Source organism: Globicephala melas, chromosome 16 (assembly GCF_963455315.2).
Source record: "Globicephala melas chromosome 16, mGloMel1.2, whole genome shotgun sequence".
Lineage (NCBI taxonomy): Eukaryota > Metazoa > Chordata > Mammalia > Artiodactyla > Delphinidae > Globicephala > Globicephala melas.
Window position 1 is genome coordinate 30,047,773 of NC_083329.1, and position 27,201 is coordinate 30,074,973.

The 27,201-nt window shown below is 45.9% G+C and overlaps 2 protein-coding genes across 3 annotated transcripts; one reads left to right on the forward strand and one right to left on the reverse strand.

Annotated features, from left to right (window-relative positions):
* Positions 1 to 111: 111 nt before the first annotated feature.
* On the forward strand, positions 112 to 9,121 carry EXOSC1 (exosome component 1). Of its 2 annotated transcripts, XM_030865228.3 has the most exons (8): positions 112 to 188; positions 296 to 411; positions 2,202 to 2,276; positions 3,765 to 3,853; positions 4,637 to 4,670; positions 5,175 to 5,225; positions 5,355 to 5,439; positions 5,775 to 9,116. In XM_030865228.3, exons 1-8 carry the CDS (start codon positions 158 to 160, stop codon positions 5,879 to 5,881), a joined length of 588 nt encoding a protein of 195 aa, XP_030721088.1. In that variant the 5' UTR covers positions 112 to 157; the 3' UTR covers positions 5,882 to 9,116. The 2 variants fall into 2 exon arrangements, with proteins under 2 accessions (XP_030721088.1, XP_030721089.1); XM_030865229.3 differs by lacking the exon at positions 112 to 188 and having other exon boundaries at positions 348 to 411; positions 4,637 to 4,674; positions 5,775 to 9,121.
* Positions 9,122 to 10,112: 991 nt separating this feature from the next.
* PGAM1 (phosphoglycerate mutase 1) lies at positions 10,113 to 17,310 on the reverse strand. Its single transcript, XM_030865227.2, has 4 exons — positions 17,030 to 17,310; positions 12,871 to 13,145; positions 11,995 to 12,175; positions 10,113 to 11,204 (listed from the first exon to the last, which is right to left on the reverse strand). The coding sequence occupies exons 1-4, from the start codon at positions 17,166 to 17,168 to the stop codon at positions 11,035 to 11,037; spliced, it is 765 nt and encodes a 254-aa protein (XP_030721087.1). The 5' UTR covers positions 17,169 to 17,310; the 3' UTR covers positions 10,113 to 11,034.
* Between the last annotated feature and the right edge of the window lie 9,891 nt (positions 17,311 to 27,201).

Sequence of the window (27,201 nt, forward strand, 5' to 3'; positions counted from 1 at the left end):
TAACCTGGGAAATGGAGTTTACATCTCAAGGAGGGGCTCCCGGTGGTCACGTGATAAAGCTCACCAATTGGCACGCTTCTTACTGCGGAACTGCACCTGGATATTGGCCAATGAGAGGTCGGCTTCATTTTCCTCCGGACTTGGGACGGGGGCAGTCATGGCGCCACCCGTGAGGTACTGCATCCCCGGTAAGTCAGCGGTGCCCAGAGCGAATCCTGGGCAGGGACGGAGGCAGGAAGGCCCGACGACCAACAGCTTCTGCGGACCCGTGGCTAATGCAGCGTTTTTTCCGCAGGCGAACGTCTGTGTAACTTGGAAGAGGGCAGCCCCGGCAGCGGCACCTACACCCGGCATGGCTACATCTTTTCGTCGCTTGCTGGCTGCCTGATAAAGAGCAGCGAGAACGGCGCGGTAAAGGGGGCGGCTTCCCCTCTTCTCCGTCTCTGCCTTTTTCTTAGGCTGCCTTTGATTTCGCAGTTCTTAGGCAGGGGACCTGCGGGCGCGTCTTCAGTGCCTCGTTCAGTAAAAAAGAAGTTGGTCTCTTAAGTTTGAACAGCTGTGGTCCCCGCTGCCGGGCACTTAGCCATCACAGAACAGTTTTGTTGGTCCGGCTTGGTTGTGTTGCTGACACTCGGGGAAGCAAGTTGGGGGAAGAGTGGAGGCGAGCTCAGCCCTGCAGTGAGCTGAATCCTGTCCGAATGTCGCCTACCTCTCCGACTTTATCTCGCTCCGCTACCCGCGCCTCACCCTCTGCTATCTAGTACTACTGGCTTCTTTCAGTGTCGCCAGTGCGCCACAGAGCCTTTGTACACACGCCGACTGGAACACGCTCCTCTCTTCCTTAGCCTATTCAATTCCTACCTACCCTTCAGATAGCCTCACTAGTATCACTTTCTCAGAGAAGCTGTCCTAGCCACTAGTCGAAAAAAGTTTTGTTTTTGTCTGTTTTGTTGAGCACTCACAAAGAGCTGTATTCTTCCCTTTCTAAGCACTTAGCTCAGCATGTAATTAAACACTCAGTTATATCAATAAGTTCCCCATTAGACCCTTCTCCCGTAGACTCCATAACCGCCGCGCCTAGCACAAGATAAATGCTCAGTAGATGTTTGTTGAATGCATGAGTAATATTATTCTCCCTCGTTCCAGAGGCTGATCCACGATTAGCTCAGGATCAGATAAGCAGTTCTTGAAGGAGCAGCTTAAAGGAGCGTAGTAGAAAGAGGATTCAGAGTTAGAACACTTCAGTATTGACTAAACCTTGATTCTGCTTTAGATAAGAAACTTAAACACTCTGGTTTTAGGTTCTTCCTCATCTATAAAATGAGAGACTTTTTATTCGATCAATTTGGGAATTTCCTTAGGATTTGAAAGTTTGTTCATTTCATAGCTATACATATAGCTATCTATGGAGCATTTTCATGTGCCAGGCACAGTGCTGACCTCTAGGGATGTTGTAATGAGCCAAATACACATGGTCTCTTATCGGGGGCACAAACACAAACTGTAAGCAAATATATGCTCAAATGAATGTATGCTTACAAATGTGATTCCTGCTCTGAAAGCATATTACGGGGTACCATGAGAACATGTAATAGGCAAACCCACCCTAGTCAGAAGTGACATTTAACCTGAATTTTTAACCTGAATATTTATATTTATCCTGAATAAAGGATAAATAAGAGTTGAGTGGGTGAGCATAAAGAACAGGTTGGATAGACATCCTGAGATGGGAAGAAATTTAGTGAATTCATGAAACTGAAAAAAGGCCAGGAGAGCTGAGGCATAGTGAACAAGGTGCTATTATGTATGCTATTATATAACATTTATTTGGAAATTCTAGCCTGTCCAATAAAATGACAAACAGAAAGAAAGGTATAACTTTGGAGGAAAGAGTCACATTATCCGTGATTACAGGCAATATAGTTGTATGCCAAAAAGCTCTAAGAAAATCACCAGAAAACTTAGAACTCGTCTGAAATGGTTAGATTATGTCTTCTAGCAGCTTTCTTCCTGTGGCCCCTTGGCCATCCTATAGCCTAAAATGTCTAAGGCTTTCTGCTCTGGACTGCAAATGAATCTGTAGTCCACCTGCACTTGTGACCTCAACTTTGGCCCATGGCATTCCTATATTATTCTCAAGCCACAGACACTTTTACCCAAGACTTAGCAAGGATATTCATGTTTTATTGTTCTCTCTGTAGCTTCCTGTCATATCTGTGATGAGAGAAACAGAGTCCCAATTACTACCAGATGTGGGAGCTATTGTAACCTGTAAGGTAAGTTGGTCCTAACCTCCCTGCTTAGGATACTGTCCAATGCTGAAATAATGATCATTGTAGAGCTGCACTGTTCAATATGGTAACCAGTAGCCACATATGGCCATTAAATTTAAATAAAATTAAACAAAATTTAAAATTTATTTTCTCACTTCCACTAGGTACATTTCAAGTGCTCAGTAGCCACAGGTGGTTGGTGGCTGCCATATTGGTCAACACAGAATATTTCTATCATCACAGAAAGTTTTACTGGACTATGCTGGTCTAGAGATTTCTAGGATAATGATCAATGAGGTCAAGTTCAAGCTTGCATAGTTCTTTCACAGAGCTGATTCCCTGAGTTTGTAATTTTTTACTTTTGTCTGGGAGACGGGCACCAAAGGGTGATAAGGAAGCCCTTTTTTTTTTTTTTTTTTTTTTAGTATTTATTTATTTGGTTGTGCCGGGTCTTAGTTGCAGCAGGTGGGCTCCTTAGTTGCAGCATGTGGACTCCTTAGTTGCAGCTCGAGGACTCCTTTAGTTGTGGCTTAGCTCCTTAGTTGTGGCAGGCAGCTCCTTAGTTGTGGCTCACAGGCTCCTTAGTTGCAGCATGCGGGCTTCTTAGTTGTGGCATGCAAACTCTTAGTTGCAGCATGCATGTGGCATCTAGTTCCCCAACCAGGGATTGAACCCGGGCCCCCTGCACTGGGAGCACGGAGTCTCAACCACTGCGCCGCCAGGGAAGTCCCAGAAGGCCCATTTTTGAACAACTGAAGCAAAACTCTTTCTGCAGAGAAACAAAAGATTTGATAGTCTTTGAGGGAAAGTACACATTAATGCGGTACTGGTCAGTAACTATAATATATCAGTACTCCCTGCCCATCCCCACTCTCTGCCAGTTAAATTAACTTGCAGCTCTTAGTTTTTCTCTATAAATTTCTCCAGCAGAAAATCTATGTGGGGATTCCCTGGCGATCCAGTGGTTAGGACTCCGAGCTTTCACTGCTGAGGGCGTGGGTTCAATCGCTGGTCAGGTAGCTAAGATCCTGCAAGCTGCGAAGCATGCCAAATTTAAAAAAAAACAGAACGGGAGAGAGAATGTATGTGTTATTTTGAAAATAACTGGAGAGGCAGTGATCTAAATATTATGCAGCAGCTGAAATGGAGACTTAAATTCTGTTCACACTACAGGGCTCATAGTAAGATCTGTTAAAGGTCTAGCTAGATTTGCTATATACTATAAATACCCTTGTGTATTTATGTTAGACTTGTATATTTTTCAAAACCTATTCCATCTTATTTGATTTCCACAGTAACTCTATTAAGTGGCCAGAGTGGCTCTTATTCCACTTTACAAATATGACTTATACAGGGATAAGTAGGAGTTAACTTGTCTTAACTTCTATACTTAGTAGGGTTGCTTGGACCAAAATCCTAGTTTATTCCCGCCTCCTTCAGCTGACAACGACTAATACTCACTCTAGTGCTGCTCTTTTCTCTATTGCACAGGTCTCTAGCATCAATTCACGCTTTGCCAAAGTACACATCCTATATGTGGGGTCCACACCGCTTAAGAACTCTTTTCGAGGAACTATCCGGTAAGAAGTATTTTTGTCTTCATATTTGCCTCAGCACCTGGAATGAGGTTAGGATAGAATGGGAGCCTGGAATTTTTAGGAACAATTATATTCTCTATTCCTGCCCATTTCTCTCTTCCTTTGTGCTTTGATTCTCCCCAGGTAGTAGCCAAAGAAAACGTTAAAACATGTGAGTTAGGACAAAAGGAAAATATTAATGAGATAGGGCTTTAAATAAAACAAAAAGGGTTGAGCTAAGCTGGAGATTAGCATTGTAGGGATGATTCATATCAAAAAAGTAGAAAGCATTTTAGGAAGTACCTTTCTTTCTTGAATTTAATATCAATTAAACCCAAGGACTGTAAAACAATAAAAAGGGTAGTGGGTGAAATGGTAAATTTTTTCCTATGGATTCTTGAGAAGGGACAAACAATTCTCGTGAGCTAGATAATTTAACATCTGAGGCTCTTTGCACCGTCAGGATTCTGTGTTGTTCTGTGGTGCTTCTGTTCAAGCTCTCCTAAGGCAGTGAAGTTCCTTATCCTTCCCAGCTAAATCTGATCCACTTTTCTCTAGTGGGAGGTATTGATACTGCTGCTCTGTGTGATCCAAGAATGGGAAATGTGGTTTTCTCCTCCAGGAGAAGACTAGGGATACATCTTCACCCTGCTCCTCTGGGTGGCCGCTGGGTCCCCATTAGGACTTGTTCTCTCTGCTGTTGTAGCTCTTTGTCTGCCAGGAGTCTGCAGGATAATTCTTTCTCACAGATAATTAACCTTTCTGTTAATTCTTTTTTCTTTATAGCAAGGAAGACGTCCGAGCTACTGAAAAAGACAAGGTTTGTTGGTTGGTTCTTTTTTTTTTTCATGGCTTTAGGAATCTCAATCCTTTTAAATTATTCCAGTGAATTTGAAAGGTCTATGGAAATGTGGAGTGCAAGGAATTTTAAGGTGCTCCCTTCTGGAAGGTGTGGAATTCACTTCACTGTCCCTTTCCTCTTCATATCATTTTTGTTCACTTTGTTGACCAGAGAGGGGCTAGTTTACTCTTTGCCTTTGAAGCCACGTATTTATTCATTGCTGTTTCCTCAGATTTACTCTGGAGCCTTTCAGAGCAACTATAGTACTTTTGTCCAAGTCAGATTCCTGATTAGGTTACTGAGTTCAAAATCTTTCATTTATGTGATGATGCCACAGAAACAATAAAAGTTGTTGATTGACTTGAGTAGTGATGACTTCCACCCTCTGAGATTAGAAGTTGACTGGTTCTGCCAGGGGTGTTAATAGTTTCATGTAGACCTGATTCGGAGCTTTCACTTAACACTCCTGTTCTTTCTTTACAGGTTGAAATTTATAAGAGTTTCCGCCCAGGGGACATTGTCTTGGCCAAAGTGGTATCCTTTATTCCCCTCAGACTTGTGGTCCTTTGTCAAAAGAAGAAATGGAAGTAGAGAAACCACTCAAGTGGCTATGGGAGGGATGGCTTATAACTCTGTTTTCCTTTACCAGTGTGATGTGACTAGATCTCCCTAGGTGATGCGCAGTCCAACTACCTCCTAACCACTGCTGAAAATGAGCTGGGAGTGGTGGTGGCCCACAGTGAATCGGGTGAGTTTGTCCATGCTTCCACATGCTTACCTTTACCTGGGAGCTAGGGTTTGGGATTAGTCCATTGTTTTCCCTCATTTCCCTTGTTTTTTAATTATCTAAAAAGCAATACTAGTGTAGATACTTACTACTGAGATTAGAATGATTCTCCTTATATAATCTAAGGAAAAGAGGCACTCACTCCATAAATCAGTGGAATAAACAAGGTTTTTTTCTGTATGAGGTGAGGTTCACTAGGCAGCTTGGTGACACTTCAGTTCATACCCAGCTGAAAAGAGAAGGGTCTCAAGCAAATATTTGGGGTCCCATCTCCAACTCCACCTTTTCCCTTCCAGGTGTCCAGATGGTTCCCATCAGCTGGTGTGAGATGCAGTGCCCTAAGACCCACACTAAAGAATTCCGGAAAGTGGCCCGAGTACAGCCTGAATTCTTACAGACCTAAGAAGCCACACTTTACCCCATGCACAGGAGTAAGCTCTTTCCAAGAGTACATGTGTGAACGTGACATCAGGGTGCTGTTGTCTTCATTCAGGCACCTGGGGCTGGCCAGCAGCCACCTCTAGAAAAATCTTACTCTATAGGCAAAACATTTTTCCTGTGAATCGTTCAGTGGATTTCATCCTCTTGAGTGATAAATTTCTCTTTTGGAGGCACCAGCAAACCAACTGTATGATGGTGGAAATAGCCTGTTCTTTCTGACAGTCTTATAAATATGTATTTTTTGCTGTGAAAAAGAAAACATTTTTACGAAAAGAATTTTATGGTTTCTATTATATTGAGTAGGGAAAAGAATCTAAACAGTGTCATGACATTTAGAGCAGGGTCTTGCCTGGTGGCACCGATTAACAGACATGTGTTACGTGCTTTCTTGCTCTAGACAACGCCTAATTGCCAATCTTTTTTGTATATTCTGTTGTACATACTTTTGCTTATTGAGTACTTGCTATGTGTCAGGCACTAGGTTAAGTACTTTATATACATTTCCTCATTTAGAGAGATTATGGTTTAGTGAAAATTATGGGACACATGTGGTGATTCAGGTAGCATGTTAGTAATTCTGAAAGTAATTTGGTAAACAAAGTATTACTGATACAGTAGATACTCCAGGAAATGTTAAATCTGAATTGAAAAGAGGTACAGAACACTATCATGTGAAGTGGCCAGGAAAGGATTTGTAACATGAAGTGAGAGGAATTAAAGAACTAAGATAAGTGAGGTGAAGATATTCAGAGCAGAGAGAGAAGCCCAAGCAAAGTGCAGAATCAGGAATGTACACACAAGCTTGAGGACAAGCAAAGGATGAGGGTTAAGCATGGGGAGGTTGCAGAGAGAATGAAAGGAGAGATGAATTATGTCACTTCTTGAGATGTTATTAGGGAGCCCATGTCTTCTCTGTGAAGTGAGAATGGTTGGGGTAAGGTTTGGAGTCATCCCACCTGGGTTTGTGTCCTCTCGTTGCCTTAAGCCGGGTTATACGTTGTTTTGTTTTTTTTATTTTATTTTATTTTTTTTTTCGGTACGCGGGCCTCTCACTGTTGTGGTCTCTCCCGTTGCGGAGCACAGGCTCCGGACGCGCAGGCTCGGCGGCCATGGCTCACGGGCCCAGCTGCTCCGCGGCATGTGGGATCTTCCCAGACCGGGGCACGAACCCGTGTCCCCTGCATCGGCAGGCGGACTCTCAACCACTGCGCCACCAGGGAAGCCCGTTTTGTTTTTTTTTTGATTGAAATTTTTATTGACATAATTGTAAGTAATTGCAGTTTTAAGAAATAATACAGAGATCCCTTATGCACTTTTTCCAGTTTCCGCCAGTGGTAACATTTTGCAAAATAATAATATGCTGTACTATAACAATCAGGCTGTTGAACTGATACTTGAGCAAATTATTTTTATTTCTTTAAGTCTGTTTCCTCATCTGGAATAGTATGACCTCATAGGATTATTATGAGGAAATGTATAAAAGTGGTTAGTACACGCCAATATTACTGTTATATATTATTGTTGTTATTATATAACTGATTGCCTTCTATCAGGTATCTACTAAATGCCAGGACTTAATGCTAGATACTTCAGTGTAGTTTGTATTGATATAATCAGTCTCCTATTGATAGATATTTTTAAACTTTTTTTCTTTTACAGACAGTGCTGCAGGGAAAATCCTTATACCATATATCTTTGTGCATGCCTATGATTCTTTTGCAAAACAGATTCCTAGCAGTATAATGCTGAGTAAAAGAATATGCACATTTAAATTTTTGGTTAGATTCTCCCTTATTGCCTTGCAGAAAGATGCTACCAATTGATTTTCTCAACAGTGTTAGCCATTTTACTTATGTTATCTCTGAACTTCACAGTGACCCGGAAAAGTAGCAATTATTTCCACATGTTACAGATAAGTAAACTAAGGCTTAGAAAAATTAATAAATCTCACAGACATCAAGAGGCAGAACAGTGTTCAAACTCAGATCTGTTTTACTGTAAAGCCTGGGCCCTTCCTTCTGTACCATGGTGCCTCATTTTTCCAAGTATTGAACAGAAACCTCAGGCATGCAATTAGAGGCTCTCCAAATTGACATTGGTTAATTAATTATAAGTGCTTGTTGGACATCATTCATTCATTATATAAATATATTTGAGCAACTCCTCTGCCCACCACTGCTCCAGGAACTAGGGAGTAAAGCAGTGAACATGATAGAATCCTTTCCTTGTGGAGCTTACATTCTAGTGGGGGGGGACCATTGGTGGGAGGGGAGACAAATGAAAAGTAAACAAATACGGAAATGTTATAATTTCAAACAGTAATTTTAAAAAGTGTCATAAAGAAGAACATTTGAAACAACTGGGTAATGGCCTTCTGATCTGCTGCGAACCAGGTTAGATTTTCTCACCCTTAACCATGCAATATTGTATTACATGTTTGTTAGTTGTGTGCGTGTCTCCTCTACTTACCTTAGCTTTAAGGGCAGCATGCTGTCTTCTCTATCTTCAAATCTCCAGTACCTGGTACTGTGATTAACACGTAGCAAATGCTCAATAAAAATTTTTTGAGCGTACTCATAGCTGACTGAATAGCTATGCCCAAACAGTGATTGATATGTAGTAATGGTGATATTTGTTAATCTAGAGACAGGGAGGATATACTTTCTGTGCCTTGGAAAAGTGGTTCTCAGCCTGGGTTAGGTGAACTTCAAAATTGCCTGTAAGTGGTAAAGGGGTAGCAGGGGGAGTGCAGGGGAAAAAAAGACTGCAGGTGCCCTAGCCCTGCTTACGAATCTCATGGTTGAACCTGTGGGTGTTAAGGGTTTGTTCAGCTCCACAGGTGATTCTGATGTGCTACTCTGGCCAAGAGACACTGTCTTGGAGGGATAGTAGTTGTTGGCCTCCTAGCCATAATGGTAAATGAGGATGGCTTTCTGTTATTTTCCTGCCCATAAGGCAGGAGTTCTAGCCAGGAGTCTAAGTTGCAAGGAATGGAGACTGCTGTAAACTCAAGTGATGTCAGGACATAGAGTAGTAGTAATCAAAGCTGATCCAGCCTGATTTGGGTGAAGAGCACTTGATCAAACAAAATTACCAACTTCTGGTCTAAGATTCAGTACCAGCTAAGTAAACTAACATCCCACCAGGCTACTGGAGACTTAAATTACTAAAGGTCTTCCTAGGATTAATGTGTAGATCAAATAAAAAACTAAACTTGAAAAGCAAGATGCTTAAAAGTACTTAAATTTTAGAATAAGAATCTTTGATTTAGTTGCAGTAACATTCATCTGGGTTCCAGTACTTAGTAGTGTACCTTCTGGCAAGTTTCTGTTATCGTTTTCAGCATGTTTCCTCTTCTGTAAACTGGGGATACCAGCCCTTTCAGAGGTTGTCAAGATTGGAGATTATGTAGGTAACGTACTCACCCAATGGCTAGCATAGAGGCACTTCATAAGAGCTTTATAGATGGTGTTACTTGCTCCTACTAGAAGAGAAAGGCATTATGGGCTTTCTCATGTTCCAGTGATCTTTTCAAAGGCCTTAGAGAAAAGGTAAATGTGAGTAGTGCCCCTTCCCTATTACGTATATAATTAGTCGGCCCTCCCTATTCATGGATGTGACACCTGTGAATACGGAGGGCCAACTGTACTACTTAGTTTTACATAAGGCACTTTAGCTTCTGTTAATTTTGGTATCCACAGGAGTCCTGGAACCAGTCCCCCACTGCAGATACCAAGGGATGACTGTATATCCCTTTTCTCCTGCATGTGTAACTTTTGAGGGTGTTAATTAGTTGACTGATAGGGTTAAAATTTTAGGGGCCAAAAAGAAAGGTGTGAATCAAGTTTAAAAGTTACTAACAAAAAAAGGGTTGGCTTTTTTAAGTCTAGTAAACAAGCATTTACCTTACTCTAAAGAGGGCATACTAGTTTCAGAATTTGATTTTCCAGTGTTCGGTAACCAGCACCACTGAGCAAGAGCTGTAGAGAGGCAACAGGAATACAGCGTTCAGCTCTCCAACACGGAAAACCCAATGAGATACATGATACTTGGACCAGGCTATGTAAAGTTGTGACTGGTTGTCCTAAAAGCTCTTAATCTGTCATACAAGGACTTGGGTAATGAGAGACATTTCAAGTTGAATGTTTGAGTTGATTTCCTCAGATAAGACATACCACACATGACACAGAAAATACTGCACATCACTCCTTTATCATACTGACCTGGAAAAAAGATTTACTACAGTTATGCTCAAATGAGTACTGGGCCTAAGTGGTGGGCCAAGCAACTGGAACGTGGTTCAGAAATCAGGCACAGTGAAAGACACACTTGGATGTGATCAAGAGGCATTCCGCTGCCATAAAACAATAAGGCGGGGGAGGGATTCTAAAACACACAGCAGGATGAGCTCCTACACCTTAGAAGTCAAGAAGCTTATCCCATGACGGTGTAAGGAATGGCTCATTTTCTGATGACCACATGTGGGAATATTTCAACCGCCACTAGAAACCCCAGAAGGGTTTTTTTTTTTAATTTATTTATATATACATATAAATTTTTCTTTTGTAAAAGTAAATGCAACACATAAACATTCAGGATTGATCCCAATCTTTTGGAGTCAGGGAGGAAGTGTTTGATTGAATCACCATGCAGGTTACATTCATCTTCCACTGGAATGACTAGAGCCCCCAGTCACCTGAACAGAACAGTGCCCAGCTAGCCTCTGGGAACACAAATAGGCACTCTTGCTTCTCCTCATTGGTCACACCTTGGCATGGTTCCTCCCTATCCCCTACTCAAGCAGGTCCTTAGTAATAAACCACTAGCAACGCCCCGCCCCAGTTACTACCTCTCAACGCTCTTGGATAAGTCTTCCCTTGGCTTGGACTGAGGTCCATGTCCCAGAGGTGCCATTCTGACTAGACTGTATGAAGGGAGTGGGTGCAAGAGAGAAAATGGCTAAAATGAAACTGGGAGCCACTGCTCCCCATCCGCAGCTACAGCTTAAGATGCCTACAGATGTCGTCAGTGTGACGTGTGCAGGGGAGAGGTGCAGAGGAATGGATGGGCTTGGGAGGAAGGGTAATCCTTGGGAAAGTAATCTGCTGCTCGACCTCACTTCTTGGCCTTGCCCTGGGCAGCCACAGCCTCCATGGCTTTACGCACGGTCTCTTCATCACCCAGGAACTGCATTGGCTTGATGGGCTTCAAGTTCTTGTCCAATTCATAGACAATGGGAATGCCAGTCGGCAGGTTCAGCTCCATGATAGCCTCTTCGGAGAGACCTGAAAATACACCCCGCTATGATCAGTCAAGCAAGATATGAATCCACAGACCTCTCCAGCGTTGCTATTCATTCTCCAGGTGGGGAAACAGGTCCTCCAAGGACTTTCGTAGGAATTAAAACAAGACCACCTTTCTGGTATTTGTCATAACAGTAATGATCTGTGTTATAGTAGATCGCTCACCCAAGGAATGCCCCCGTAGCTTATTTCTCAGTCACTGAAAAGCAAGAAAAAAGGATGAAAGGTATGTCTCCCAAAGTGAGATCTGGAAGCCCGTAGTAAAGCTGGACTATACATATCTCAAATGTCCTATGTAGTCCATCCAGGCTGCCAAAACTCAGCACATCTGGGCCTCTAGGCCCTTGGGTGAAACAATTTAAGATGCAAACTGAGATTCATCTGTGGAGTTGTACCAGGTTGTGATTAAGAAGGATTTTTATCAGCAGTTTCGACTGGTAATCCTAGTCTAGAGGTGGGCATCTCAAACTTCCATGTGTATCTGAATTACCTGGGTGATAGATGCATCTTCTCAGTCAGGTCTGAAGTGGGACCTGAGGTTCTGCATGTGCAATAAGCACCCAGTGGGGTCTGGCCGCCTCTGCTTCTGCAGAGGATGCTTTGAGAGACAAGGATAGAGAATGTGTTTCTACTAGGAGACAATCTGGCCTGTCTCTAAGGCTATCAACATGTCCAGCCCTTTCCTGAAGGTCTCCTTTGTACTAAATAAGTCCAGATTAATGACAGTTCTGCTTTAGCCCTCTTTGAGGGCCCCTCTGAAAAACGTACATACCCTCCAGATGCTTGACGATGCCCCGAAGGCTGTTGCCATGGGCTGCAATCAGTACTCGTTTCCCCTCCTTGATCTGGGGAACTATTTCTTCATTCCAAAAGGGCAGAGCTCTGGCAATAGTGTCCTTCAGACTCTCACAGGAGGGCAGCTGATCTTCAGTGAGGTCTGCATACCTACGATCCTAAACAACAAAAAATCCAAGCGTATCAGTTATTACCAGTTGCATCCATTCTGCCTATTTCTCATCCCCTGAAGGATCAAAGTGATGGGTGAAAGTCTCTCACCAGGGCACTGAGAGCTTGGGAAAGGGGATAATTATTATCCTGCCCCTCCCTCCCCCATTACCCTCTATAGGGAAGACTGACAGTTCAAAAGAAACATAACTTAGGAAAGGAGAAAAAAAAGGTAGGCTACAAGGCTCTAACCAATTCACTTTATCTTGCAATTGGCTTAGGAAGGCCCTATCAGCTATGGATGGGTTTTTTTAAAACATGGCAGTAGATGTAAAAAAGATACATTCTTTTTAGATAAACAACATAAACTCTTAACTAAATCTTTTAACAAGTGGAGGTCATTCCTTGGAGAAAGGGGATTACAATTAACTATTTTAGGGAATTCCCTGGTGGTCCAGTGGTTGGGACTCTGTGCTTTCACTGCCGAGGGCCCAGGTTTGATCCCTGGCTGGGGAACTAAGATCCCACAAACCCCACAGCCAAAAAAAGAAAAGAAAAGAAAAGAAAAAAACAAGTAACTATTTTATCATAAATTAGAAACTCAGTGGGTCTAGGCAGACCCTAATAAAAGCTAAGAGAGTGAAGCCCAGATTCTAACACCCTGGTCCTGGGTGGAGCGAGCCAAACCTCCATTTGTCCATACCTTACTGATGTTGCTATAGAAGGGATGGTCGGGCTCCATCGGAGGTGGTGGGACATCATAGGAGCGCCTCCAGATCTTTACCTGGGCCTCACCGTGCTTGGCAGCAGTTTCTGCCTTATTGAGGCCAGTCAGACCCCCATAGTGTCGCTCATTAAGGCGCCAAGTCCTCACCACTGGCAGCCACATCTGGTCAATGGCATCCAGCACTGTCCAGAGGGTCCGAATTGCTCTCTTCTGCACTGAGGTGAAGCAGATGTCAAACTCATAGCCGGCATCTGGAAATTATAAGTTGAAAGTGATAAGCTCATCAGGTCCACTCTAGAGCAAGAATTCTCTTTCTTTCTTTTTGGCCGCACCATGTGGCTTGTGGGATCTTAGTTCCCCAACCAGGGATTCAACCCGGACCCTTGGCAGTGACAGTTGTAACCAGTGGACCACCAGGGAATTCCCTAGAGCCAGAATTTTCTTACATAGAAATTTCATCACGTACAGACAACCCAAATGAAAATTATTTGGCTAAATATTTTATTTTGTACACTCTAGCAGGAAAAACAATATTCTGCCTTCGGGGAAGATAAAATTTGTTGATTTATGTTGCAGTTGACAATATACTTCCCAGTGGTTCCCCAATAATTCATCTAACCCAAGGCCCAAATGTACTGTCAACCAGCTAACCTGAGATCTGGGCTACTTTTCCTAATCCCCAGAGTGCTGTGCTTAAGCACACTTTAAGAATTTATTTGCTTTAATTCTTTCAAGGTAAGGATTCAAAAAACTTGGAATCTTTTAATAAATATAATAGTTAATACTTATAGAGAGCTTACCATCTGTCAGGCACTGGACTGAGTACTTTGTATGTGTTTTATTTAGTCTTCATAACAATCCTATAAGGTTACATCATTACAACCCATCTTACCAGGTGAAAATAGAAACTAGAGGAGTTAAGCAAACTATCCGAGCTCACAGCTATTACACAAAAGAGATTAAAACCCAGGCTGTATGACTCTAAAATCTAACTCACAGGGGACTTCCCTGGTGGCGCGGTGGTTAAGAATCCACCTGCCAAGGCAGGGGAAATGGGTTCGAGCCCTCATCTGGGAACATCCCACATGCAGCGGAGCAGCTAAGCCCACGAGCTACAACTACCAAACCTGCACTCTAAAGCCCACGAGCCGCAACTGCAAAGCCCACGTGCTGCAACTACTGAAGCCCGTGCGCCTAGAGCCCGTGCTCTGCAACATGAGAAGCCTGTGCACCGCAGCAAAAAGTTAGCCCCCGCTCGCCACAACTATAAAGCCCGAGCCCAGCAACGAAGACTCAACGCAGCCAAAAATAAATAAATACATCAATAAATTTATTTTTAAAAAATCTAACTCATAACCACCACCTCTAGCTATCTCCATAGTTTGCTAATTTCTAAGGATCCTGATGTTTGTATTTTAGTTAGAACTGTCACTTCTGATTGATAATTATTAACATACTTCAGTCCTCTCTACCTCTGGTCTAGGAGAAATGGGATTTTGAACTCTCAACAATCAGGACACAGCAAGAGCTCTTAGAGGATGCTGATAAAACTAGTTTGTTGCATGAAATTATACCTTCCCTAGAGTATTGGAAATCACATCACAACCTCTTCATCCACAGTTCCTTTCTGCTATCGTCAAATTACCTCACTACCCAGAGAATATAATCTACCTACGTCAATTGTTAAACCAAGTTTAAGAGAAGCCACTCATTGGAGAAAGAGCAAATGCTGTGCACTGTCTGATGCATTTGTAAATGAACCTCTCCTCCATACACAGCAGTTACTGAGGGGTGGTATCAAGTTATATTGGCCCAACCAGTAAGTTACAACTATTTGTCTTCATGTTTCACAAACGGTTATTCTCCCTCCCACTTTAATGGGGAGATGGCCCTTTCCTTAAGTAGTGGACCAGGAAAACATTCCTGTTTTCTTCCATGAGGCTACAAGGCCTTCTTTGAAATTCAGCACAAACTTTCCTGCGCATTGCCTCATGTTGAGGTGGCCAACAGTAATTAATGAAATGTGAAGTGAATTTTCCTGCCAGCCGTTCAACTGAGAATAAGGCCAGTAAGAACTACACTGATGGGGGAAGGGAGAATTAATCACCAAGAAACTCACCACAATCCACAAGGGGAAAGACACAGATTTCATCACTAAGGCTCACTGACAAGTGCGAGTAGACTCACTTACCATCCTCTCCCTAATCTTATGGGGAGGAATGGCTCCCCAATAAAAGGGAGTCACTGGGAATTGAGTATCCACAGTGCAAGCCTCAGCTCCCATGCTGAAAAGCTATTGGTTGTTTCACTGCATTTTCCACTTGCAATGGAGTGCTGCACATTGGATACAGAAGTCAGTCCCCGAGGAAAAGAGCAGTTCCCCTTACAACTCTTAACAGAGAACTCTAAATCCTCTTCCTTCAACTTGGCCATCAAACAAAAGCATAGTCTAGGCCACTCCCAGGGATGAGGTTAGCTGGTGTTGTGCAGTGTGGACTCCATCCGCCCCCCAGGAGCAAGACGGCATGGGAAAACTCAGTTCTTGGTAGCTTCCTCCTGAAATCATTCAAGATTTTATAAACCCTATAATACTTAAAGCCCTAGTGAATTTAATGTTATTTTAGGTCTTTTACAGTATTAGATTATTCATATGGTCTTCATCATTCAGTTTTTGCTTTTGGTCTTTCACTTTTTATTTAATCATCTGTGAGGCCCCTAAACAGTTATTAAAATTTTAAATGGGATTTCTTTTGAAACTAATGCTACTAACATTTACTTAAAAACTGAAATAGGGTCTGTTATTTTAAGATATTACAAGTTAAGGCATTTGATCAGTCTTAGAGGACAGCTGCAATTTGCTTTGTCCTAGGCTAGTCATCAGCAAACCACCACAGACCCATACAGTTCTTCCTGCCAGACAGCAGGAGGGAAAATGGCCTCCTTTACCAGCACTTTCCCTATCCTGGCCTCTCCTAACCGGTATGAGGTCACACCAGGCCATCCCAAAGTATTCACACACATCCCCAGCAGGATTACATTTCCCATACTTTCCGAACTTTTGCTTCATTTCTAAAGGATCTACAGTGAAGGCAAGAAGCTAGAGAGAGCAAACTGGGGCCAAATACCTGATTCACATCAGCCAGGAATCAGTGACCCTTTTTAATGGCTGCTGCTTTGTCCAGAGGTTAAAAGGGAGCAGGGAAGGATTGGTGGAAGCACCTCCTCGGTCCAGAGACGCTTTGAATTGCTGGCAGCAGGGAATGCTTATTAGCGCTTCAAAATCACAAAGAGCTGTCTGCCAGCGGGGGCAAGCCTGGGTAAGCCAGCTTATCTCATTGCCACTTCCACCTTTGCCCATAACAGCCTACCAGTTCCTCGCACTTACCCGGTACTCAACCCCAGAGCAGAGGCCAGGGTGGCAGACTAGGAATAAGATGTGACCTTGGACAAGTCATCTTTCCAATCCTCACTTTCCCAACTAGAAAAGAGGGCCAGGGAGGGATGGGAAGGAGGGGAATAAAACCTGTGTAATTTATAGGGCTGTGAAGAGGATCTACTCAAATCATTCATTTACTCAATTACATTTGTGGACGCATTTTGGACACAGGATTTGCGGAATGCTGGTAAACAACATTCTGCACAAGCACGTGGATGTCTTTGTACCTAGAACCCTGCTGGTCGCCCCCCGCCCCGCCCCGGCCCCGGGGGCCGCGTCACTCCCCCGCAGCGGGGAGAAGCATGTGGCCTGCCTCTTCACCAGGATCCCCAGCATCCTCCTGAGTAGGCTTGGTTACAGCTGCTGGAAGACACCGGGCATCCCATTTAGCAACCCGTCCCCGAGTTACTAAGTGCTCGGACTAGGAAAAAGGGGACTTTCTCAAGGCTGTGTCGTGGAGAGCGTAGTAAGCTGCGGGGCTACCGCCCGGGTCCTCTTCCTGGCACTGCCCCTCACACTCCGCTGGGTGACCTTGAGCAAGTCGATCCCCCACCCTGGGCCCATTTTTTCAACTGTAAAATAAACTGTTGGAGAGAAGGGGCTCTCCGGGGGGGCGCGGGGGCGGCCAAGCGGCCCTCACCCAGCGGCGCCTGCCCGAGCCTTCGCAGCCCCCACCCACTGCCCCGGCCCTCTCCGCACCTCGCAGCGCCTGCCCACCGCGCTTCGCCTCCTCGTGCCCGGCCGGGCTCAGGTCGGCGTCGTACCAGCCGCTGAAGCGATTCTCCAGGTTCCACGCGCTCTCGCCGTGCCGGATCAGCACCAGCTTGTAGGCGGCCATGGCTGCGGCTCGGGGTGCGGCACAGACTGGGGCTCACCGAGATTCCGGAGTCGCGGCCCTACGCCGGCCGCGCCTGCGCGCTCGCGCTCCAACGGCCCGCTCCCGCTCACTTGCTCGGCCAAATCTTTCCACTGGCTCGGGGCCGTCCTCCGCCCGCCGGATGTACGCATGCGCCCCGTGCGGACGCTGCAGCCGCCAGGGGGAGGGGGCGCCCTCCAGGACGCCAGGGCGCATGCGGCCTCCGTCGTCGGCCCCGTGTCCGCCGCGGCAGTCACGGAGCGCACGTAAGCGCCGAAGGGAGGTGGGACCTTCGGGCTGTTCCCGGTTGTGCCCGCTGGCCGGAGTGTGGTCGTATTGCCGTTATTCATAAGCCCTTCGTTGTAATCAAATGGTCTTTTATTATTTGAATCGCGCTTGGCTCGGCCAGGTCACACTTTCCCATCCGTACGCAGGGTGTGATTCACACACCTGTGTTCCAATCTTCACTCTTCCATTTTATTCGCTTTGTATCTCGCTTAACCTCGCTCAGCCCCATCTGTAAATGGACGTAGTAAATACTTAACTGGTGCCTATCTACCTGGAAGGTGCTCAGTAAATGGTGGTTGTTTCTATCTCATTTCCATGGACACTAATCTCCATAACGACACGGGTTCTGACTGCTGGTTCGAAAGCCACGCTCTTTATCTAACACACGGCCTTTTGTCCCACCTTCTTCTAGTTTCTCACAGCCTCTGGCCAGTGCTTCCTGGACCAACCACAGTGAAGCAAATTCTAGGCCGATCAAACACTCCAGGAAGAGAAGAGTTACTGCCTGTGCCTGCCCTACACCCAATCACAGTTTCAGTATCTGCTTTATCTGGACAGCTCTCTGGTGCCCATGCCCCTTTTCCTGGTTTATTTCAATCTAGCCACTTTATTGAGCACCAAACATGAATCAGGCAGTGGGTTAGGGTCAAAGATGGGTTGAATGTGTTTTCTACCCTTCATAGCAGGTGGAGTGCAAATAAGACCCACATGGAAACAGCTAACAATGAAATTGTGCTGTGTGCTATACTTTGACAGATTATAGAAAAATTTTTAGCATGCACTCGTAAAGCACCTACTACATGCCAGGAAGTGTTATGAGTGCTTTACAAACATTAACTCATTTAATCCTCATATCCTCATGATGATCTTATGAGGCTAGTACTATTGTGTCCCTATTTACTGATGAAGAAACTGAGGGATGAAGTAACTTGTCTAAGGTTATAGGAACCAAGATTCACGCCTAGTATGGCTGGCTCCCAAGTCCACGCTTATCTGACCTACTACTCTCTGCGGCCTCCACATATTTGTTGCATTTTAGACATTTATTGACTTTGAAGAGTGGGAAGGGTTTGGGAGGCAGAGAAAAGGCACTTTGGGAATGACATGAACCAAAATACATAAGACTCCCTTTTAGATATGTCATCTACTGTTTGTGAAAGTTTAGTGTGTCAAGTGTTTTAATGTATTATCTCAACCTTCCAGCAATTCATATAATATAGGTACTATTATAGCTCTATTCCACAGATGAAGAAACTGAGGCCCGGGGAAATAATTTGTCCAAAGTCACAGCTCGGAGCAGAAGTGAAGAAAAAACCAAGACTCAAACCCAGGCAGTGCAGTGGCCTAGCGTGCACTCTAGCCACACCCTCCTCCTCTGCAGCTGGGAGAAGATGGAATTCAGTGACCAGGAAGGTGACTGGGATGCAGTCCAGCACTAAAAGCTGCACTTGGAGCTTACAGTCTCCCAGGGCTGCAAAGCAAGCTGTCCTGGAAGGCTTCCTTGTTCAAGCTCCGGGCATGGCCCACATGGGGGACCTTGGAAGAATCCCTCTTTGGAAGTTCTCCCTCTGGTCATTCCTTCTGCTTGGTCATCCCAGTACTGATGTCCAGGCCCTCCCAGGGTTTTTCACACCAGCAAATAGCCATAAATAATAATAATGTATTATTAACATATTAATAATAAATACTATTAGCAATGTGATCAAGAAGACAAAAAAGATTTAATGAGGTACCGATTTAGAGCATATGAATCTGAGGGTCTATGGACAGATTTTCTCTCCAGGAGGATGCCTGGTAAGGGATCCCTTGCCCACTGGGATTGGAACTGAGCAGATAACTAGGATACTTTGGGCAGGAGGCCAAGGGCTTCTGTGCCACCAGCCTTGGGAAAGAGCCCGGGAAGTCCTACTTTATTGCTTTCACCAACCCCCTCTGCCTCCAGAAGGGATCTCTCATCTCCTTGGAATTCTGAGGAGCTCTGATAACTCACAGCATATCTACCTTGGAGCATCAGAGATTTTTTTATGTATGTGTCAGATCCACTCAACTAGAAACTCCTTGAGGGTGGGTACTGCATCTCTATTTTATACACCCATACACAAGCACTAAGCATGATGCCTTTGCCCATGGCCAACTCCCTGAGTGTCCTTGAGTGTCAGAGCTAAGAGAGACCTTGATAATTCTCCACTGCAAGTCCCCACCTCCAGCCACCTCCAGTCCACATGTAACAGATGAGGAAAGTGAGGTGAGCCTTTCAAAAGCACAGGAGATGAGCAGGGGACTGGGTTCATAAGTGAGAAGTCAGAGGCGATCCACGGAGAAGGGCCCCAAAGTTGGGGCTTGCTGTGTCAGGGAAAGGCAGGAGCCTGGAGAAGTCTGGAAAAGAAGGGGGCTGAGGGGAGCCACGTGAGGACTGTGAAGGCTTTGCAGCTGGAAGCCAGAATTCCTGGGCAGAGATTGGGATTCATTCAGCATCTACCACAGCATCACAAATCTGGGAAGAAGCTTAGAGCCTATCAAACCAAGGTTTCTCAAATGACAGTAAAGGGTAAGGATAAACCAGTGTATGTTGCCCTCTACTACTTTTTTTTTTTTTAAATCTTAATTGTTGTCTCTCCTGAACACAAGACACACAGACATTTGTCAGGGCTGATCCCTGGGCCCTTCTAAAGAAGTGGGTGGATACAGGCGCGCATTCACATAACCTGAGAACCGAGCAGTGTGAAGGCTCTGATCACAGCTTGGGGGCAGCTTGGGGAGCAGCCTGAGGGACCCACTGCACAGCTCCCAAACAGTTCATCTCCTTCCCTCCCTGCCCGGCAGGGAGCAACTATGGCCAAATAAGCCCTCCTTCCTGCCTGGCGCATGCGGGTGGGGGCCTGTGCTCCAGAGCCTTCTTTACTCTCATCTCCTGGTCAGGGACATTCATCAGTGACAGCTCTCATCTCTTCCTGGGGCCCCCAGCCGACCTCTAATCCCTGAACTCTTAGGGCAGACAGCCTCCCTTCTAGCTCAGTGCTCTAATTCCTCAGGCCTCAAGGAAGTTCCCAGGACTCGAACAGCTTCCAACCACCAAGCTTGTTGGTTCAGCTGCTACGAAAACTCAGATAATCAGTGATCACAGCCCTATTGCCCCCGCTCGTCCCTTAAAATACTAAAGGCCTCTCTCAAGCTTCCCTTCCCATTTATTTTTTTCTGCAGAAGGGTAACGCCCTTATCAAGTACCAAACATTCAGTGAAGGACCCGATTTAGAATCCCAGTGGGGCGAAGCGCGTTTTCTGCTGGGTGGAAGGTGGGGCGGGCGGCTGCCGTTCAGCGCACAGGACTCCCCATCAGGACACCACGTCTTTATTTGTTCAACATCTTGCAAACTCATCGCGTGATGCTCAGATCTCCCCAGCTCAGCTGGTGTCTCAGTAGGAGAGGACTCCTGCCTTGGAAAGTGAGCCCAGATGATTGTGGCTCATGTCTCAAGACTCTGAGCTTCTAAGAGAGGAAGTAGGGCTTCAAGGAAGGGTAAAACACATGCTTCACAGCCTTCTACAGTTGCCATCTGAAGATAGAGCTGGAACTGGCTGGAACTGGCTTCCTACAGCTCCCCTGACAAAACCCTTTCTTCTCCAACCTCAAAACCCAGCTTCAGACTTGAGTGTCCAGCCCAGCCATAGTAAAAACCCTTCTCCCGGGATTATGGAACTCTCAGTCTCTGAAAAGAAACCACCAGGGGTGCACGAGGTCCTCTGCCTCTAGGCCCTGTGTGTGAGAACTATGATGATAAAAATGCTCAAAACAGGGCAATAAGCCAACCCGTCTATTCTCCTTCACATCAAACTGTTTTCCCAGTTTCCCAAACATAGACTACTATGTTTCTTTGGATTAAATTGTAAGTGTAAAACAGATATCTCATTAATTTGAGATGTCTGTTTTTTGTGATTAGCAGTAAACTTTTGATGTTTGACTACATGGGTTTTTTTGGGGGTGGGGGTTGTTTTTTTGTTTTGTCTTTTCAGCAAACACGATTATGTATCCTGGCTCCACCCTTACCTTCCCAGAGCAGTTCCTCAGAGCTATCTGAGAGGCTGTCTCCCTGGCTATAGTCCTCAGTAAGGTGCCCAGATAAAATTTCATTCACTCCTAGGTCTTATTTTTGATTTGACACGTGACGTTCCCCCAGGCCGAGACCTTCCCCTGCTATACAACTAATTTCCCTTGTCCCTTATTGGGATCACCCCAGGCCCAGGATTTGGAGGGAGATGACAGAAACTGGACCTTATTGCCACTGCCTGGACCAGGCAGGTGTCTTGCCCCAAACAGCCCCTAAATCCCTCTGGAGATTTAACCCCTTGAGAAACATGGTCCATCGTTAAAGTAAAACGCCCCTGTGGGGGAGGGGTGAAAGGTTTAAGCCAGCTGTCACTTGAGGAAAAAAAAGTTCTCATACCCCAAAGACTGTCCTGTTGCCATGGCAACAAGTAACCACCCCAAAGGGTGTTAAACCATTTAAGCAATGATAACTCATCTCCCTTTAATTGAACAATGACAGTTTGCCTCAGTGACCACTCTTCTGTAAGCCAGCCAATCAGCAACAGCCACACTTCAGTTCACCAACCAATCCCTAAACTCCCTCTTCTCTAAGCATGCCCATCACTGACCTTCACACCTCCCAGCACCGCATAGAGGGTCACTTCCCTGCTCCACTCAAGGAGATTGCCCCACAGACAGTGCTCTGTCTTCCTGAAGTAAGTCAGAGATTCAGCTTTTTGTCTCAGCTATTGAGAGGTGGTGTCTTCCATAGACACCCTCCACTAATATTCTGGAATGTCACCTCTCTGGGAGTAATTTTTCCTCCTTTCGAGGGCTATTGCTAGTCTCTATGATGTCTTGGTTAATTAGAAAAAGACCAACCCTTCTTCTAGACAGGCTCCAATGAAGATGGGATTTCAGATCCCTCAGCTGGGAAACTGAGCAGTCCACAGTCTGCACAACTGCACACTGCAACCCTGCTCATCCCTCATAACTGGTCAGTCAGTGAGTGCTGCCCATTCCACCTCCTAAATATACTTTTCAATCTGTCCTCTCCTCTTTGCTCCCACTGCCACTGCTTTGGTGTCAGACCTCATTCTTTCTTGCCTGTACTGGTGCAGTAGTCTCTAACTGGCGCCCACCTCTAGAGCAAACATGTTATGGTACCCCTAGCCTCTGTGCCTTTGCAGCTGCTGTTCCCTTGGCCTGACCCATACCTCTAACTTTCCTTTCAGGTCAACTTCAAGTCACTGTGCAGCTCCAATGTCACTGCAATGGACTGAATGTTTATGTCCTCCCTAAATTCATCTGTTGAAATCCTAACCCTCAATGTGATGGCAGTAGGAGGTGGAGGCTATAGGAGGTGATTAGGTCATGAGGGCTCATGGGATTAGAACCTTATAAAAGAAAGCCCACAGTGTTCCCTTGCCCTTTTTGCCATGTGAGGACACAGCAAGAAGACAGCAGTCTATGGATCAGGAAGTGGCCCTCACCTGACACTGCATCTGCCTTTACCTTGATCTTGGGCTTCCCAGCCTCCAGAACTGTGAAAAACAAATTTCTGCTGTTTATAAGACACCAAGTTTATGGTGTTCTGTTATAGCAGCCCGAATAGACCAAGACTGTCACCTTTTACCTGAAAGCTGTCCCTGACTCTCCTCTGAGGCCTGCCCACACCCAGCCGGGCTCGGGGCTCCCGTCCTCCTGGGTGTACCTGGATGATGGCACCGATCGTCACCACCAGGTGTTTTCGCTGCCACCCCAACCAGCCTGCGAGTGCTGGATGTGAGAACTAGGCTACTTTCATCTCTTTGTAACCAGCTGGTCATGAGGAAAAGGACTTGAGAGAAAAGTAAGTTGCAATTCCAACTCTACCATTTAATGCTGTTGGGAACTTAAGCAAGTTACTTGACTTTCCACAGCTTTGGTTTCTCCATCTGTAAAATGTGGATAACGATGTGAAAGGAAAATCAAAATGGAGTCAGTGTTGCTAAGACAGCACTCTGAAATGGAGCTGGGAGGCCTTTGAGGAAGTGTGACTTATGCATGTCTAGGCCTGGATAGAAATCTGACCTTCTGAGCACTTATTACCTTAATGCAGGCATCCAGGACATCTGCCCAATGTTCCAGAAACTCAAGGTATTTATCAGACCCTTACCCTAAAGCACTTGTGACAGCCTATCCCTTAAGGACAAACATCTCCTTTCTTGTGCCAGAGTGCAGCCTGTGGCTTTTGCCTTTAAAAGCCCCTGACTCCCTTCCCTGGAACACTCTTTAGGTTTCACCCAAATTTGTGTCTCTAGAATTGCAATTCTTAAGAACAAAATAAACTCTCCTCTTATTTGCAGCCTTGTATGTGTGTGTGTGTATGTGTGTGTGTGTTTATTGTTGTTATTGTTGTTTGGTTGACAATAATAACACCTCCTGCACAGCCTGGTTGTGAGGACTCAGCAGGATCATGGGTGTAAGATGCTTCCGAAACTTCCTATTAAAATTCAGACCCCTGGGATTTCCCTGGTGGCGTGGTGGTTAAGAATCTGCCTGCCAATGCAGGGGACATGGATTCGAGCCCTGGTCTGGGAAGATCCCACATGCCATGGAGCAGCTAAGACCGTGTGCCACAACTACTGAGCCTGTGTGCCACAACTACTGAAGCCCACGTGCCTAGAGCCTGTGCTCCACGGCAAGAGAAGCTACCGCAATGAGAAGCCCACGCGCTGCAGCAAAGAGTAGCCCCTATTCACAACTAGAGAAAGCCTGTGCACAGCAACGAAGACCCAACGCAGCCATAAATAAATAAATTTATAAAATAAAGTTTAAAAAAAATTAAAAAAAAATAATTCAGACCCCTTAGCCTGGCCCTCAAGGCCAGACAGGATCTGTTCCCAATCTACCTTGCCAGTTTTACTTTCAAAAACTCACCTTCGGGCTTCCCTGGTGGCGCAGTGGTCGAGAGTCCGTCTGCCGATGCAGGGGACACGGGTTCGTGCCCCGGTCCAGGACGATCCCACATGCCGCGGAGAGGCTGGGCCCGTGAGCCATGGCCGCTGGGCCTGCGCGTCCGGAGCCTGTGCTCCGCAACGGGAGAGGCCACAGCGGTGAGAGGTCTGCGTACCGCAAAAAAAAAAACCCGAAAAACAAAAAACTCACCTTCTGGGGCTTCCCTGGTGGCGCAGTGGTTGAGAGTCCACCTGCCGATGCAGGGGACACGTGTTCGTGCCCTGGTCCGGGAGGATCCCACATGCCGCGGAGCGGCTGGGCCCATGAGCCATGGCCGCTGGGCCTGTGCGTCTGGAGCCTGTGCTCTGCGACGGAAGAGGCCACAACAGTGAGAGGCCCGCGTACCGCAAAAACAAAAACAAAAACAAAAAACTCACCTTCTCATCAAAGATAGCCCTCTGATGGTGACTTACCCGGTGGCCTAGAGGGTAATACTCCACGCTCCCAATGCAGGTGGCCTAGGTTCAATCCCTGGTCGGGGAACTAGATCCCACATGCATGCCGCAACTAAGAGTTTGTATGCCACAGCTAAGGAGTCCGAATGCCGCAACTAAAGATCCCGCATGCTGCAATTAAGACCCGGTGCAGCCAAAATAAGTAAGCAAATAAATAAATAAAATATTTTTAAAAAAGAAAGAAAATTGGTTACATATCTAAATGTCAGCTTATTAAAAAAAAAGAAAGATAGTCCTCTGACAGCCTCCTTATGAGGGGACATCTTCTTAGACCCCCCAAAGCTTTACCCAAACCTCTCTTGTGCCTCTAGCTGAGCTCAGCTAATGTCATGTATTCATTTGGCAAATAAATGTATTGCACGCCTACTATGTGCCAGACACTGTGGTGGGCTCTGTGACACAAGAGTGGACCAGAGGGACTTCCCTGGTGGTGCAGTGGTTAAGAATCTGCCTGACAGTGCAGGGGACACCGGTTCGAGCTCTGGTCCAGGAAGATCCCACATGCCGCAGAGCAGCTAAGCCCATGCGCCACAACTACTGAGCCTGTGCTCTAGAGCTCGTGAGCCACAACTACTGAAGCCCGCGCACCTAGAGCCCATGCTCTGCAACAAGAGAAGCCACTGCAATGAGAAGCCCGCGCAAAAAAAAAAAAAAAAAAAGAGTGAACCAGAATGGTCCCTGTCCTCGGGGGGTTCACAGTCAGCGGGAGGCAGAGAAGCAAAATGAAAATCTTTTTTATTTTTTTTATTTTTGGCTGTGTTGGTTCTTCGTTGCTGCGAAAGGGCTTTCTCTAGTTGTGGCGAGCGGGGGCTACTCTTCATTGCAGTACGCGGGCTTCTCATTGCAGTGGCTTCTCGTTGCGGAGCACGGGCTCTAGGCGTGTGGGCTTCAGTAGTTGTGGCACGTGGGCTCAGTAGTTGTGGCTCGCAGGTTCTAGAGCTCAGGCTCAGTAGTTGTGGCGCACGGGCTGAGTTGCTTCACGGCGTGTGGGATCTTCCCAGACCAGGGATTGAACCCGTGTCCCCTGCATTGGCAGGAGGGTTCTTAACCACTGCACCACCAGGGAAGTCCAAGATTGACTTTATGGGAATCAGGATGCCAGGTAGTGGTGATCACACTGTCTCTCCTTACCCAGACTCCCTTCTGCCAGCCATGGACACCTGCTGTCAGGTGGGAAGAAAGGGTGGACTCCACCTTGGAGACAGTTCTCCCTTTGAGCAAGAGCGCATCTGCCATGCGCAGACACTGGTCCTCTCTACACCAGAAGGGAAACACACTTTCTCTTTAGTACACCTGGCCATTCACTCATGCCCCTGTGCCAGGCACGGTGCTAAGCATTTGGCACGTGTGATCTCATTTCAGCCTCCAAACAGCAGCCCCATTTTCAGATGAGGAAACTGTGGCTTAGAAAGGTCAGCTGCCTGCCCCCAGGCACACCTAGGATGCGGTTCCAAATGCAAGCTTGCCTAAGCCCAAAGCCGGATTGTTGACACAGTTCCAGCAGTTAGGAAAATGCTCTGGAGCAGTTGCAACTCCACTGCCTGGGTCATGATGGGCTGCCCAGGGTGACAAAACCCTTCTCCCCCCACCAGAGCTTGAGCCCGAAGTCAAACATCCAAACCATCGCTTCCTCTTTGTTTAGGGCAAGAGGCTGAGCATCAACTTCCGTTTCCTCCTGCCTAGTGTCATAACAGATTACAGCCCCAATGACCTACAAAAGGCCTTCCTGCTGACCCTGGGCTCAGTGCTTTGGACGCAGAAGCCCTGTTCCTTCCACATGAGCCTCAAAGAGGCTTTTAAGAGCAGTGGCTACAGGGGGTGCTCCTTGGCTAAGAGTTGGATCTCCCAGCTTTTGCCCATTGATCGCCTGTGTGACCTTAAGGGTGTCACTCAACTCTCTGGAACCATGTTTCCCCATCTGTGAAGTGAGGACACTGCTCTGTCCTCCTCACTTAGATAGTAGCTGAGAAGCTGTTTTGTTACTCAAGAAGAGTGTTTTGCATTATAATAATGAGCTCACATTTATTGCCTTCTCATTATGTGCAAGGCAGTGTTAAGCACTTTTACATGTGTTACCTTATTTAGTTCTCATAAACCCTATGGGCAGGGTAGGCATTCTTACCTCCATTTTACAGATGAGGAAAACTGAGGCTCAGAGAGTAAGGTGACTTGCTCAAGGTCAGACAGCAAGTGGTAGTACTTGAATTCTAACCCTGAGGGTCTGACTACAGGACCCATCCTACAAACG